At 34.4% G+C, this 14,986-nt stretch overlaps 1 protein-coding gene across 2 annotated transcripts in view; it reads right to left on the bottom strand.

The window, feature by feature from the left end:
* TMEFF2 (transmembrane protein with EGF-like and two follistatin-like domains 2) overlaps positions 1–14,986 on the bottom strand; it is a 257,697-nt gene that overhangs the window by 112,662 nt on the left and 130,049 nt on the right. For both annotated transcript variants that reach the window (XM_011974207.1, XM_011974206.1), the window contains exon 5: positions 6,368–6,464. In XM_011974207.1, the coding sequence (XP_011829597.1) occupies positions 6,368–6,464 (97 nt within the window). The remainder of the gene's footprint in view (positions 1–6,367; positions 6,465–14,986) is intronic.

Raw genomic sequence — 14,986 nt, 5'->3', positions numbered from 1 at the left:
GAAACACCCTAGGGAGAAACTGAATGAACTCTTAGGTGGCTAATTTTGTGACTAATCAGCATCCTCTTTAAATATACCATATCCAAGTCTGCTCTTTTTGCTTAGTAGAAAAGCAATACAAAGATTGCAGTTTCTACTTTAAACACAATCTTTTTGTTCAACTGTCAACCAGGAGTGGTTTTAAATAAAACCATTTTCTGTATTTTCCTTAGAGGTGTCTTAATTTTCCCTATCAAACTCACAACCCAAAGGTACTAAAGTCAGCAAGACCTAATGTCTAATTTACTTATACCTATGATGAAATCTAGTGCCAAGGATCATCCATGGCCATTGCCCCACTTCAAATATTCATGAGCCTCCACAATCCAAAATGCATTAAATGTGGGCAGGTTGCCAATAACACACAGTCTTCCTAGTGACAAGGAGCCTTCTCAGATCAAAGGAGCAAGATGTTAAAGACTTCAAACTAAACTGTCTTTGTAAGAGACACACAGAAAAGAAATGCCAGATCCCACACCCTGTTTCAATTATGAAACATCTATGAAATAGAGAAAATAATAGACATTCAATGCATTCCTCTTTGGAACTCATTTTATTGCAACAACTTTGCTTCTTTCCTTTCTTACCATTGCACTCAAACACCAAGGATATTATACACTAAAACTGGAAAATATTATTAATGCTTTCAAAGACAAAATGAATGACTACTAAGGAGTTAATAGCATTTAAGCCAATATGATATCACTAATGGAGCCTGAGTGGCATGTAGAGAATACTACAAAAGCAAAGTTAAAACAGGAATAAAGAGCTCTGAAGAATACATATAAAGCAAATATACCTAATAATTTAAGTTGTCCCTTTATGTCATTTGTCATCTGGCTGCATCTGCTCTTACACCTGTGCACCTATGCTCTCTTCCTGGAAATATTAGGCATGCAGCCAATTTCATACCTAGCTATTCCTATGGTCAGACCCAGCTATCAATGCTTTTGTATGTATATGTATATTAAATCAAGTATCAACCCCAGGGCTCTGAACTACTTGTGACTGACAGAACCAACAGAAACTTCCAGGCTAATTACTTCTAAGGAATAGTTCCCAGAGAAAAGAGTTTCCACTGACCTACTTTGGACTTACTGAGATAATTTATCAGGTAAGATAATTAAGGGAATATAAAGCTGTTTCTAAAGTGAAATCAGAAATATTTGCTGAAATCATAAGTTGGTATTCCCAGTGCTATCAGATGGAGCTTTATTACTTTGCAATGAGTCAATTTTATTATATTTGACTTATTTATAAGCCATTCTTCTTCTTTATAAATTATATTTGGCAGGGTGTATTTGAGAGTCTCTTTTATGTATAAATGTATTAGTTTTGGCTGTTTTCAGTCTAGATATAAAGAGAAATGATCTTTTAAGCCCTTCTTCTCTTAACCCCTTCCCCATAAACAGGCACACACATCCCTTCACACAGGTGTTTCAGCTACTTTTGAAGTCCTTCCTTAATGAAAGATACCTCTATTATGAGAATGGATGTACTGACGTGTGAATAACTTGTCCTGTTGAATTTTAACCCTCTTTTGGAAGCTCAATCCTTTTCTACATTTAAGTTAATACCTATAACTGAAAAAAAATATTTTGTAGCAATGGTCTTCCTTTCCTATTGAGAGAACCTAAAATTTTCTGATTTTTTACAGCCTTGATGTTCTCCATATAAGAAAAATGCAAGAGAAAACCTTGAAATGAAATCACAGAACATAAACTAGGGTCTTATATTAGATTACAAGCCATCTGTTTTCTCAAAATAAAAGCATTAAAATGTTATGTCATTAGTATCATAGTTTGTCAATGCCATCTGATTATTACTTTTTCTCCTCTTATTTTATTCTCCTTCTCCTTCCCCTATTTATTACTTTTTTTAATTCCCATCTCCAGTGTGACTTTCTTCTGAACTCAAAAACTCATCTAACTATGAAAACATGATCAGTTAACCGTGTACTGACGTTTTTATTCTAATAAAGATTTATCTTCATCTTGAAAGTACTTAAGAATGTTTGAATAACTAGATTTAACCCTGTGGCAAAATGCAAAATATTAACTTATTAGGCCAGGGTTAAAGAAAGATTGGGAATTAATTTTTCACCTTTGTTTCAGTATTGTGGATATAGTAAGAACATTATTTCACGTCAGCAGTTATTCATATCTTGTTATTACTTCATAGTGCAGGATTAAGGAAATCTGTACACATAAAATTATAGTTTAGTTAGTGTTAAAGGAAAAAACTGAAACAATAAGTTGTACTCTTTGTTGCCACACAGCATATGTAGTATTTTATGTTTGAGAGAACGTGGCCATGGTGTCATCCAAAATCAATAGTGTATCAACGCTCCCTTGATTTAGTGAAGGTTCTGCTACCTGGTACTACAGTCAGGTTGCTCCGCTATTGCTTCCTATCTTACTTTACAGCCTCTTTCATTCTATGCCTATTTAATTTCACTCATTGCTTTATTCCTGTGTCCTTCAGCTGTTTCCAATCTGCCCTTCATGGCCATGACTAATACAATATGTTAACATACAAAGGTATGTTAACATACAAGGTATGTAAATGAAAATCAATGCACTTGTCATTTCAGCACAATTCCTTATTGCTCACATTGAACATTTTAAATGTATTTTATTTAAACACTAATAACTTTCATTCTTGCCTTGGAAGTCTAATGATCTTCTTGGCTCCCTGCCCCTGCAGCCCTCTAATCTTCACAGCCGTGGCCACTTAGCCCCCATCTGGAGGTTCAGGCTTATTCTGCATTTTGGAGCTAATCTTGTCCCTATGCTGGGGGTATACAAGATATCGTAGCCAAAAGCTAACTGATTTAGCATTCAGACAGCTTTGCTGCTGGTTTCATTCTGACCTTGTAATTTATTTCTCAGATGTAGGCTATGCTTCTCCCAGCCACTTGTAACCAAGGTTTGACTTTGTATACCAGTTCCAGTATCTATCCAGGCTCTCCTATTTCAGTTCTTGATGAGGTTTTCTGATTGACACCAATTTCTCCATGACTGAGGTTCTGCTTTGTCCTTCTCCTTGTCTCATTTGTAACTGAACTTATTTTCTGAATTACAGTTGCTATGGCTGGGCCCTGTAGACAACTGCTAAGCCTTTCTGGTGTCACTACCCTTGCCCGTATCTCTTCATACTGCCTTCATATCATGGATCTGAACTTCTGCAAGAATACCAGGATTAACCCCTTGCTTGCTTGGATGCTTTCCCACTTCCAGCTGCAAATATCTACCTAGACCAGCTCTAACCTTGCAGGCCTTGGAGAGTCAGTGCAAACATGCTGCCTGCAATCTGGCCATCTCATTGTCTAGACATGATAGCAAAGACATATTGTTTCCATTGCATCTTTGGTTGAATTGTTATGCTAACACCCTTTAGTTACTTTCACCTCCTGTCTTCATCTTGGTCCTGCCACTTTAACACTTTAAAACTCAGTTTTCTCTTTTTAAAGTAAAATAATAATGGAATCTACCTCCTATGGCTATTTTGAAGATAGCTGAGAAAAAAAAAGTATACAAATGGTACAAATGGATAAAACCCATTGTAAGCAACTAATAATTTTTAGCTGCTCTTATAAGTTCATGTCTTAAATATCTGTACTTGGAAAGTGGAGCTATACCACTTAAAGAATGATCATTAAAAAGATAAGGAACTAGGAAAATTAAAATTCTTAAAAAAAGAGACTCATGTACATTTTTTTTAAGTGAAATAATTTACAAGAAGACAGCTTGAAAAAATGATGCTGAAACACAGATGCAGTCACCAACAAACGTTAGAAACAAAATATTTTAAGGATACATTTCCTATTTGTGTGTCTTGATCTTATGACTACAGAAGAGCCCTAAAGCATTTAGGAAGGAGAAAGAGTCTTTGAATTAGTAATTTATTTTAGAGTAGTATTTCCATAATCACCTGGGGGACTTGTAGAAAACTAAAATTTTAAGCCCCGCTTCTCGGAAATTCTGATTCATTAATTTTGGGGCAGAACTAAATAACTGGTATGTTTAAAAAAATTCTCATAGTACCTCTGGCAATCTCTCAGTTTTGGGAACCACAAATTCATCAGACATTAAGGTACCTGGGATGTTTTTTAAAAATCATAACATTTGTTGGCCAGGCGTGGTGACTCACACCTGTAATCCCAGCACTTTGGGAGGCCGAGGTGGGCAAATCACCTGAGGTCAGGAGTTTGAGACCAGTCTGACCAACATGATGAAATCCTGTCTCTACTAAAAATACAAAAATTAGCCAGGCATGGTGGTGCGCACCTGTAATCCTAGCTACTTGGGAAGCTGAGACAGGAGAATCTCTTGAACCCGGGAGGCGGAACTTGCAGTGAGTTGAGATCGCGCCACTGCACTCTAGCCTGGGCGACAGAGTGAGACTCTGTCTCAAAAAAAAAACACAAAAAAACAAAAAAAAAAAAAGAAAGAAAATGAGACGCTGTCTCAATAAAAAACATACATTTGTTTACCTCAAGATGGTCAAACCAGTGCATAGACTCTCTCACTTGGCTCCTAGCTGCCCACTGGCTAGAAGTGTTTGACAGGTATGAAAACTCTACTGCTGTCTGATTTTACTAATAGATGTTTATTTCACTTAGCTATTCAAAGGCAGTGTTTACTTGTAAGTACGTAGTTTACCCTAAGAACCACCGTTTACTCAGATAGAATCTTCACTTGAAAAATATTTTAAGTGCAGACTGTTTTACTACTGCCAAATAATCTTGTCTTAATTTTTTTTCTTCATTTTCCTTCGATGAATTTTCCCCTTACTCATAAAAGTTTGATCAAAATGATGGTTAACTGCTCTAGGCAAGCACAGTCTGCATACTGGAGAAAATAAAAAGCAGCCAGATGTTTTCCTGAAAAGGGTGAGGTATATGTAAAAAAGAAAAAGAGATAAATAATAGTAATAATAATAATAATAGGAAGAAGATGAAGACAAAGGAGAAGGAAAAGAGGAAGAGGAGGAAGACAGGGAGGGAAAAGAGGAGGAGGAGAAGACGAGAAAGTGGAAGAAGAAGAAGAGGAAGAGGAGGAGGTGAGGAGCAGAAGAGAGAAGAGGAAAGGAATAAAAAAGAGGCTGCTTCTTTTCACTATCATGACACAAAGAACCCCTGAGAAGTTTGAGTTATTCACTTTTCAACGTGCTTAAGGTGGGACCAATATAGTAGAAGGCTAAAATGTTGGCACCCTTTCAAAATAATAAGTATGATTCCTTATTTGATGAACATATCTTTATAAGAGTAGTTACTCCATCATCTTAGAAGTCAGATTAGCAACTGGTATGATCTGAATGTTGGTGTCCCCCTCCCCAGATTCATATGGTGAAATCCTAACCTCCAAAATGATAGTATTGGGAGGTAGGACCTTTGGGAGGCGATTAGATTATGGGGGTGGAGACTTCATGAATGGGATTAGTGCCCTTATAAAACAGGCTCCAGAGACCTCCCTTGCCCTTTTTGCCATGTGAAGCTTCAGTAAGAAGAAGGTTATTTTAAGAGAAAGTGAGCTCTTATCAGACATTAAATCTGCCTTGATCTTGGACTTCTCAGCCTTCAGAATGGTGAGAAATAAATTTCTTTTGTTTATAAGCTACCCAGTTTATGGTATTTTGTTATAGAAACCCAAACAGACTAACTCTGATCATCTATTGCCTCCTGATGATGCCTTTTAAATATCTTGAGATAAAGTCTCACTCTGTGGCCCAGGCTGGAATGCAATGGCATGATCACAGCTCACTGTAGCCTCAACCTCCTGTGCTCAAGTGATCCTCCCACCTCAGCCTCCTGAGTAGCTGGGACTACAGGCTAGTGCGACCATACCCAGCTAATTAATTTTTTTTTTTTTTGTAGAGATATGGGTCTCTCTTTGTGCCCAGGCTGATCTCAAACTCCTGGCCTCAAGCGATCCTCCTGCCTTGGCCTCCCAAAGTGCTAGGAGTACAGGCCTGAACCATCACAGCCAGTCCTGATGATACCTTTTCAAAGACATTCTAGTAAATAAGACTTTTTTTTCCCCTCTATATCCTAACATTGACAGTTTTGGGAGGATTCAATGATATTTTAGTGTACCTTATCAAGTAATGCCATGGATAGCTGCTTGGCTGGCCCACCTCTTAATCCAGTTCCAGAAATTCCTTGCTGTTATTACAGCCCTTATTTATTTATTTATTTTTTCACTTGGGAACTGAATAAGAAAATAAAAATGCAGACAATGTCTTCTGTTGCAGAATGGTTGATGGCGTTAAAAAGAAATTAATCACTGTCATTATTTTGTCTAAAAGAATAAAAACAGCATATTACCAGACGTCCTCGGCATCTTCATCACATTCTGCACCAAACTGGCAAATATCACAGGTGGATGTCTCCTTTTGACTAGTTTCTCCAGAGCCTTCATGGACTGTAGGACAGAAAAAGTAAAACGAATTCAGATAATTGTGCATTATATCTACAACCCCAGGACAATTCTGTATTAAAGCTGTTACTTTCCCAATGAACCTGTCTGCTATTGAAGCTTCGTAAGAATGTCATAAGCAACTCTTTTCTTCCTCCAATTTAAAGACAACTCTAACAATAATATGCTTCCCATTGGTATGTGGTGAACACGTTTGCATTTTGCATGCTAAATAAAACAACAAACATGTGAGTTTACTGTATTCATCAAAATTATTTCCCTAATAAATAGACCATATGAAAGAGTTATTTAGTTAACAGGGAGTTAAATTTTCACCTCTCTGGGGGAAAGATCTACTGTCTATTTTACTGAAACGTATTTAGAATTTTCTTATTTCCAGATTATGGACCTTTTGGTCCAAAGAAAGTTTTCATGTATAATTTTTAAAAATTTCGATGAGCATCCCTGATTTATTAGATATGCCCACATTTTTTCCCTCAAACAGTTAAGTACTTACAAGAAAAAATATGTTGATTATAAGTTTTTATAAAATAGCTTTTAGTTGTTTTTTACTGTCATTTATTGAATCTCACATAAGTATTGCATAAAGCTAATCACAGTGATTCCTTGTTAGAGGGTTATGAACATATATTTTATTTTAAAAAATACATTGAGTCACTGTTTAGTCACTGATGATGATGATGATTGATATTGGTTCTTTTTCCCTCTAAATGACAAGTACAAAAACGGGCAATACATCACCCAATTATAAAGTTAGCTTTTCAAAATCAGGATACAACAGTGTAAATTGAGAAAAAATTTCTGGTATTTGAGTGCAAGGAATGAGCAACACTTTCAAGGTGAATTACCTCTTTTCCCAGTTAAAAATATATTGTTGAAAGAAAAAGTAGTTTTATTTTAAAATGAAAAATTGCAATCAACTAACTATTGCATACACAGATCATATACACTTAAAAACAGATGTTTAAATCAAGGGAATCTTTAAGAAGTGCACTTCTGCAAAAGATAACATATTTTAAACAGAAAAAGAACATAAGCAATGAATCCCAGCATTAGTTCCTGTCCTTATGAACATTTTAAATAACAAAGACAATTTATTAACATGCACCTTGAACCTGTCAAATCCAGTCTTACTTACTTTGTTTTAATATGTTATTTTCTCTTCATTTCTTCTTTGATTATTAACAAGAGTTTTTAATACTTATAAAATCAAAGATCTTTAGTTTTCTTTAATCTACTGCTGTTCAGATGAGTAATTTGATTTACTCAAAAAAGGACAAGAAGACATCCCTAGGAGAGTTATCTGTTTTGTAACTCTTCCAAGAAAGGTGGAGGGATTTATTTTTTCTAAAACATTTTTTTCCTGTGCTTGATAGTCAACACTTACATTTTTAAAACAGTATGAAGCAAATAGGTCAATTTCAATTGCAAAAGTATTGATGGTATAGTTTGCAATTTGGATGTCTTAAGAAAAAAAACGTGTCCTCCCCAACAGGAAGAAGGAATTTTAGACTCTGATAAAATAAACAGCACTTATCTTATTATCCACTCTACTACTTTAATATAGGCAAGACCATTAGAGTGGACCATGGGGATAAGAGGGAAGCTGGGGCCTCATCTCAGGGGAGACTGAACAGCTGAGGTCCGTCTCTGTATTACTTTCTTATTATTAATGCAACACAGAAGCTGCTAATGGGAGAAAGCCTTTTAGTGTTAGCAAGATTAGCAACTTCCAGACTAAAACTTCCCATTACTCAGGAAAGATACGAACACAATGGCAAGGACCTTAATGAACAGTGATGGCCACTTAGAGACAGCCCCATTTTCTTCAGCAGTTGAGATCTTTGGTAAGGGATCGACTGGAGGTCATCCAGGGATAAATTTTGCTATCTCAGCAGGACTAATAATATTTCTACCAGAAGTCACATTACATTTCTATAAAAGGGCAATTATTGGTAAAATGGAGATGTTTGGAAATTCTCCGATAAGGAGAAGTACATTCAAAAGAAGCAGTGGGAATACCCCCATCAATAAGTATTGTGTGAATAAAGTGCCTTTCTATGAAGTCACCCACAAAGAAATATAAAATAAAATCTTTCCACATTACTGGAAACATAGGTTTGTGCCTTTGTATAATAGTAAACAAACAAACGACTTAATCAGTGCTCAACTTTCATTTCACTTTTTATACCAGTGGTTCTTAAACAGGATCTGATTCAGAGGCTTTCGTGGATCTTGTTTGTTAATATGTTTTTTTTTTCTTTTTTTTAAATAAAAATGCCCTGAGATATCCTTGGAGATACTGAATTGGACTTAGCTGGGGGCTTGAATATGCCTGTTCTGAATACAGACTATCTCCGAGGAAGAATCTCTGCCTTAAACAATACCAAGAAGGCTTCATCTGTCCAGAGCACCCTCCTCAGGCATCAACTAGCACAGGGCTTCTGGTGCTTTAAAGCGCACAGGAAGCACCTGGAGGTTTAGTTAAAATGCAGATTCTGATTCATTAGGTGCAAGGTATGGTCTCAGGTTCTGTATTTCTTAAAGTCCCCAGATGCTGCTGCTGTTGGTCCATAGACCACATGTTGAGTAGAAAGAATAGCACTGTGTTTTTCAAACCACAGTTCACAACGTTTTAGCAGGTAGTGAAATTAATGCATCATGACTTGCATTTCTGTAAACATGAAACACACTATACTAGTCTAGTAAATACTAGACTGCATCTTATTTAGCAAGTACATGTTTTATTTTATAACACTGCTTTAGTTATACATATCTACTTACATACAGGGTTGCAATATAAATTGCAATTCTTACTAAAGGTCACAGTAACAAAAGCTTGAAAACCACTGATTTAGTACACGTTACACTCTCAGTAAATGTGTGTTAAATTGGACTGCTACTTCCTTCTCTTCTTTCTATATTACCAGTAACAGGAAAGATCAGTGCTTATTTGCATCCATACACTGATTAGGAATAAAATTCATTTATCTTAAAGTATTATCTTAATCACGCATTTATATTTTAAGCTCTTTTATTTTGAGTTGCAAAGTAAGATAATTATTTCCCATTATTTTATAGAAACTTAGGTTTTGGCAAATGATTGAGGGAAATTTGAGGGGTGAGGGAGGTGGAGCTACTGAAAGCACATTATCCCTAATATTCTGCCCTTCCATTAAAACGTATTTAATCATTTTATGGAGGTTTGGAAGCGGAGGGATTACAAGAAATGATTGAGTTACTTCTCTCTCAAATCTCTCTGCCCTGGTAATTTCTTCTGAAGGTTGAATTCCATCACCACCCTGTTCTTCTTGCTGGTCATACATGATGATGAACCCAGTTCTCACTATCATGCTTCTTGTGACTTATAATATTCTTAACCTGTCATACCATTTCTGAAAACAGTGAACTCTAATGTTCAAACACGGGTAAGCATTGTAATTCACTTTGTTAAAAATGCAATTAAAATTGAAATTCAGCGAAATGCAGTCATCTTTCCATATCTGCTCATTCCTCATTCACAAATCCAGCCAATCTTGAATCAAAATATTCAGAAAAAAATACAAAATAACAATGCAGAAATACAAATAATAAAAAATAAAAATATAGTATAACAAATTTTTACACAGCATTTATGTTGTATTAAGTATTCCAAGTAATCTAGAGATGATTTAAATTATATGTGAGGATGTGCATAGGATATACCACTTTAATATCATCAGGGACTTGAGCATCCACAAATTTTGGTATACTGTGGGGAGGGTGGGTCCTGGACCCAATCCCCTGAGAAGACTGAAGGATGACCATACACAGATCTTAAGGGTACCTGATATGGTTTGGATATTTATCCTCTATGAATCTCATGTTGAGATGTAATCCTCAACGTTGGAGGTACGGGTTGGTAGGAAGCGTTTGCATCATGGGGGTGGATCCCTTATGAATGGCTTAGGACCATACCCTTGGTGATGAGGCAATTTCCACTCAGTTAGTTCACATGAGATCTGCTTGTTTAAGAGTCTGGTGAGATCTGCTTGTTTAAGAGTCTGGAACCTCTTCATTCTCTCTCTTGCTGCCTGTCTCGCCACATGACACACCTGCTGCCACTATGCATTCTGTCATGAGTAAAAAGCTCCCTGAGGCCTCACTGGAAGCAGATGCCGGCACTATGCTTCTCATACAGCCTGCAGAACCATGAGCCAAAATAAACTTTTTTCCCTTATAAATCATCCAACCTTAGGTATTCCTTTAGAGCAATGCAAATGGACTAACTCAGTAGCCTTTAATTAGTGTTGAGAAGTGCATATAAAGACACACAGAACAACTCTATCATCCCAGAAAGTTCCCTGGTTACCCTTCCCAGGCAATGCCCTACCACTACCCTGTCTATATATGGGTAGATCTCTATCACCACAGATTAGTTTTAACTATTCTAGAACATCATATCAGTGGAATAACTCAATATGTAGTTTTTGTGTCAAGTTTCTTTCACTCAAAATAATAACTTTTGAAATTAATTCAGGTAGTTGCATGTATCAATAGTTTATATCTTTTTATTGCTTAGTATTCCACTGAATGAGACACTGCAGGTTATTTATTCACTCTCCTGTTGAAGGATATCTGGGTTGTTTTCAGTTATTGACTGAAAATTATAATTGAGTATTTATGAATAAAGCTGCCGTACAAATCCTTGTAAAAGACTTTGTGTACACATATGTTTTTATTTCTCTTGAATAAATAACTAGCAGCAGGATTACTGAATCTTAAGGCAAAAATTATTGTTGTTGGTGGTTTTTAAATTCTCCACCTGCAGGAATGTTTAATATCTTTTGGGTACAAACCTGTTGTCAGATATCTGTGTTGCAATATTTTTCTTGGTCTATTTTGTTGACAGTGCTAACCTTGCATTCCTGGGAAAAGTCAAACTTGATCTTTGTATATTAACTTTTTAATATATTGCTGGATTTCATTTGCTAATATTTTGTAGAGCATTTTTGTATTTATTTTCACGAAATATATTGGCTGTAATTTTCTTTTCTTGTATTTTCCATGCCTGCCCTTCATGAAATGAGCTGAAAAGTGTTCCCAAGTCTGCTATTTTATGAGAGTTTGTGTCAGATTAGTATTATTTTTTATTCATATGTTATAACTCACTAGTGAAATTATCTGGTCCAGGAGTGATTTTTTTGTTCTTGTCGTTCAATTACAAATTTGATTTCTTTATACAAGGCTATTTCATTTTTTATTTTATTGATTTCTGTTCTTATATCCTTGTGCTACATACTTAAGACTTAATTTATTATTTTTCTAGTTTCTTAAAATGGAAGTAGAAATGCTTGACTTTGTGTCTTTTTTGTTTTCTCATATGGGTATTAAAATGTATAAATTGCCTTCTAAAGATTGCTTTAGCTGCATACCACAAATATTGATATGTTGTATTTTCATATATTTCTGTTCAAAATATATATTGTAATATCCTTTGAGATTTCTTAGACTCATGAATTATTTAGTAGTGTATTTTTAACTTCTAAATATTTGGGGGTTTTCAAAGGCATATTATTTTTATTCATCTTCATTAAATTTAATAATTTAATTTATCATCATTGGAGAACACATTGTTTAATTTAAATACTTTGAAATGTATTGTAACTTGTTTTATGGCCCAGGATATGGTCTATCTTTTTGAGTATTCCATGTGCACCTTAGAAGTTGTAACTTGCTCTAGTGTGGAACAATTTTCTATTAATGTTAATTAGCTTACATTGATGGTTAGTGTTGTTCAAATCATCCATAACTATACTGATTTTTATTTAATTGTTTTATCTATTACTGAGAAAATAGTGTTAAAATCTATATTGGTGACTGTAAATTTGCATCTAGTTCTCTTGTTTTGTCAGTTTTTGTCTCATACTTGGGAGCTTTGTACTGGGCGTATAAACTTTTAGTAGTCTTATGTCTTCTTGAATAAGTGATTCTTTTATCATTATGAAATGACCCATTAAAATCTCTGCTAGCACTGTTCAGCTTGAAATCTACTTTATTTTGATATTCACATTGCCTCACCAGGTTAATTTTTTGCTTATTGTTTCCATCATTTTACTTCCAATCTCTTTGCTCCTTAAGTTTAAAGTGTGTTTCTTTTAAACGACATACAATTTAGTCTAACTTACAAAAAAATCTAGTCTGGATTTAATGAGGGTGTTTAGTCCTTTTACTTCAATTACTGATATGTTTAGTTTTAAGCTCACCAACTTGGTGTTTGCTTCATATTTGACCAATCTTCTCTTTCTCTGTTTCCAATTCTGTCTTTTTTGTGTGTAATAAAGTATTCTTAGGTATATATTTTACTTTATCTCCAATAAATTTTTGGTGGGGAGGTAGTGTTTCTTTGTTATTATTATGGTGGTTGCTTTAAGGATTACAATATGCATCTTTAAATTATTCTAATCTATTACTTCATGAAAAATTTACTAACTTTATGACAATATATTTCTAATCATCACATTCCAGTCTTTGCAATCTTATTGTCATGCATTTTATTTCTACCTATGTGATAAAACTCATGTCCTTTTAAAAAATTATTTTTACTTTATACAGCCATTCTACACTTTTGTGTTAATTTCAAAGGCAAAAAGCTAAAGTTTTCTGTACAAATGAAGACCCCTGCCAATCGCTGCTAAATGATTTGACGTCTGTTCTGTATTTGCCCTAACTTTTCAAGACTTATCTGTAGTACCACATTCTCCATGAAAAACACTTTTGGCATATGATGAAGAATAGATTGTATCATTTTCCCCCATTATCTTTCCTCCCTTTCTGATAAAAGGATTATATGTTTCTTGCCATAGCTGCATGACTTGCAGTTCCCTGATATCATCATTAGTTTTCTGACATGTTTTTGCCATTGAAATGTGAGTGGAATCGAGAGAGTTCTTAATAGAAGCTATTAAAAAGCTATCATGTGAATTTCTTTTTTCTTGCTCTTTCCTTCTGTACAAAAAAGGCACATCTCAAAATATGGGCTATTCCTTCAACCAGTTCCAGAAGGAAAAGATACATAGAGCACAATCACAGTTGACTTCAGTTATCAAAGCAAGGAATATGCCAATGATTCTGTAAGCCTCTGAGATTTTGAGGTCATCTGTAATTTTAGCTTTACCTAGTGAAAGCTGACTAATAAAATATGGATTAATGTTCTTGATAAATTCTAAGGAAATAAATATTTTTACATCATTTTCCACAGTTCAGATTTTGGTTGCTTAACTTACTTATACAAACCAAGATCTCCTTTTAATTTCCTCCAAATCTGCCTTCAAACTTTCTAACATTTTCTTTCTTTGTCAGTATAGATTTCATAATAGTTAAGGTATGTTTCTTCTATTACATTTTGACTTTCTCCCAACATAACACTACTATTCCTACTTTATGCATGGTTCAAATTTTCTCTTCCATATAGCTCTAGTACGTGTCTCTCATCAACACGTAAGATGTCCCATTTAAATTAAGCATAGCATAACATTAAACACACTATAAATGTGTATAAATAGAAGTATTTACATACATCAAGTGTGAAATAAAGCAGGAGGTCCCCGAAACTATCGGGTTATGTTAACAAAAAAAAAAAAAAAGGAGACTTCTAGATTTAAAATATGACACAAAAATACTGGTTCTACACTCATTTAAATTATTACAAAGCTGAGAAAAGAGCTTTTACACATATTTTATGCAGATATTAATCTGGTTATCTCAAACTTTAGAATGTACTTTTCTCCTATTTTAGTCAATATCAATCTAGTTGTCAGTGTTTTTTTCTTAAATAGGTAACAAAATAGTTCTTGATAGGCTTATCTTTTTTTCACTTTATTTACATAGATAAAGAAATGATTAGTGATAGCATTTAATATATCTGTGGTAGCTAAAATGACTATCAAGTTATGAACAGCAATTTTTCTTTTTGAATAAATTATAAAAATTATTGTCTCATTATCACAAAAAATCTGAACTGTGAGTTTACATTCAAATAAAGGACATATTTGACTTAGAAAATAAAAAGAAAATTTTAAATAAAAACTCTCCATTCTGTTCTTTAATTTGTACAACTTGCCTATTTTGCATCTTGTGTGAGTTTTCCCTCCATATGCTTCTCCCACATGTGAGTAAGTTGTATTTAAATGATGGAAGCTGTTGACAGTTCCTAGAGGCCTAGACAATTCTAAGTTGTTGTTTTTGAGCTGTAGTCATATTTTCTGTAAAATTTCCTAAATTTTCCCTAGAAACCCCAATACAACTTTAAAGAAAAATAGTAAGAAAACACTTTCCTTTTTTTCATAGATTATGACATATGAGTCATATGAATAATAGTTACACTGTTACATCATATTATTAAAATGTGAAAACAAGAAGTAGCATTTTGGTTTGTTATCTATAAAACTAAAACAAAATACTGCATATGTATCTGTCGTAGTGCAGTAACATATGTTCAGATTTTAGGGAGGAAATCCATTATCTTT

This window comes from Mandrillus leucophaeus, unplaced genomic scaffold, assembly GCF_000951045.1.
Source record: "Mandrillus leucophaeus isolate KB7577 unplaced genomic scaffold, Mleu.le_1.0 Scaffold143, whole genome shotgun sequence".
NCBI classification, from domain to species: domain Eukaryota; kingdom Metazoa; phylum Chordata; class Mammalia; order Primates; family Cercopithecidae; genus Mandrillus; species Mandrillus leucophaeus.
This window is presented reverse-complemented; position numbering and strand designations above follow the sequence as displayed.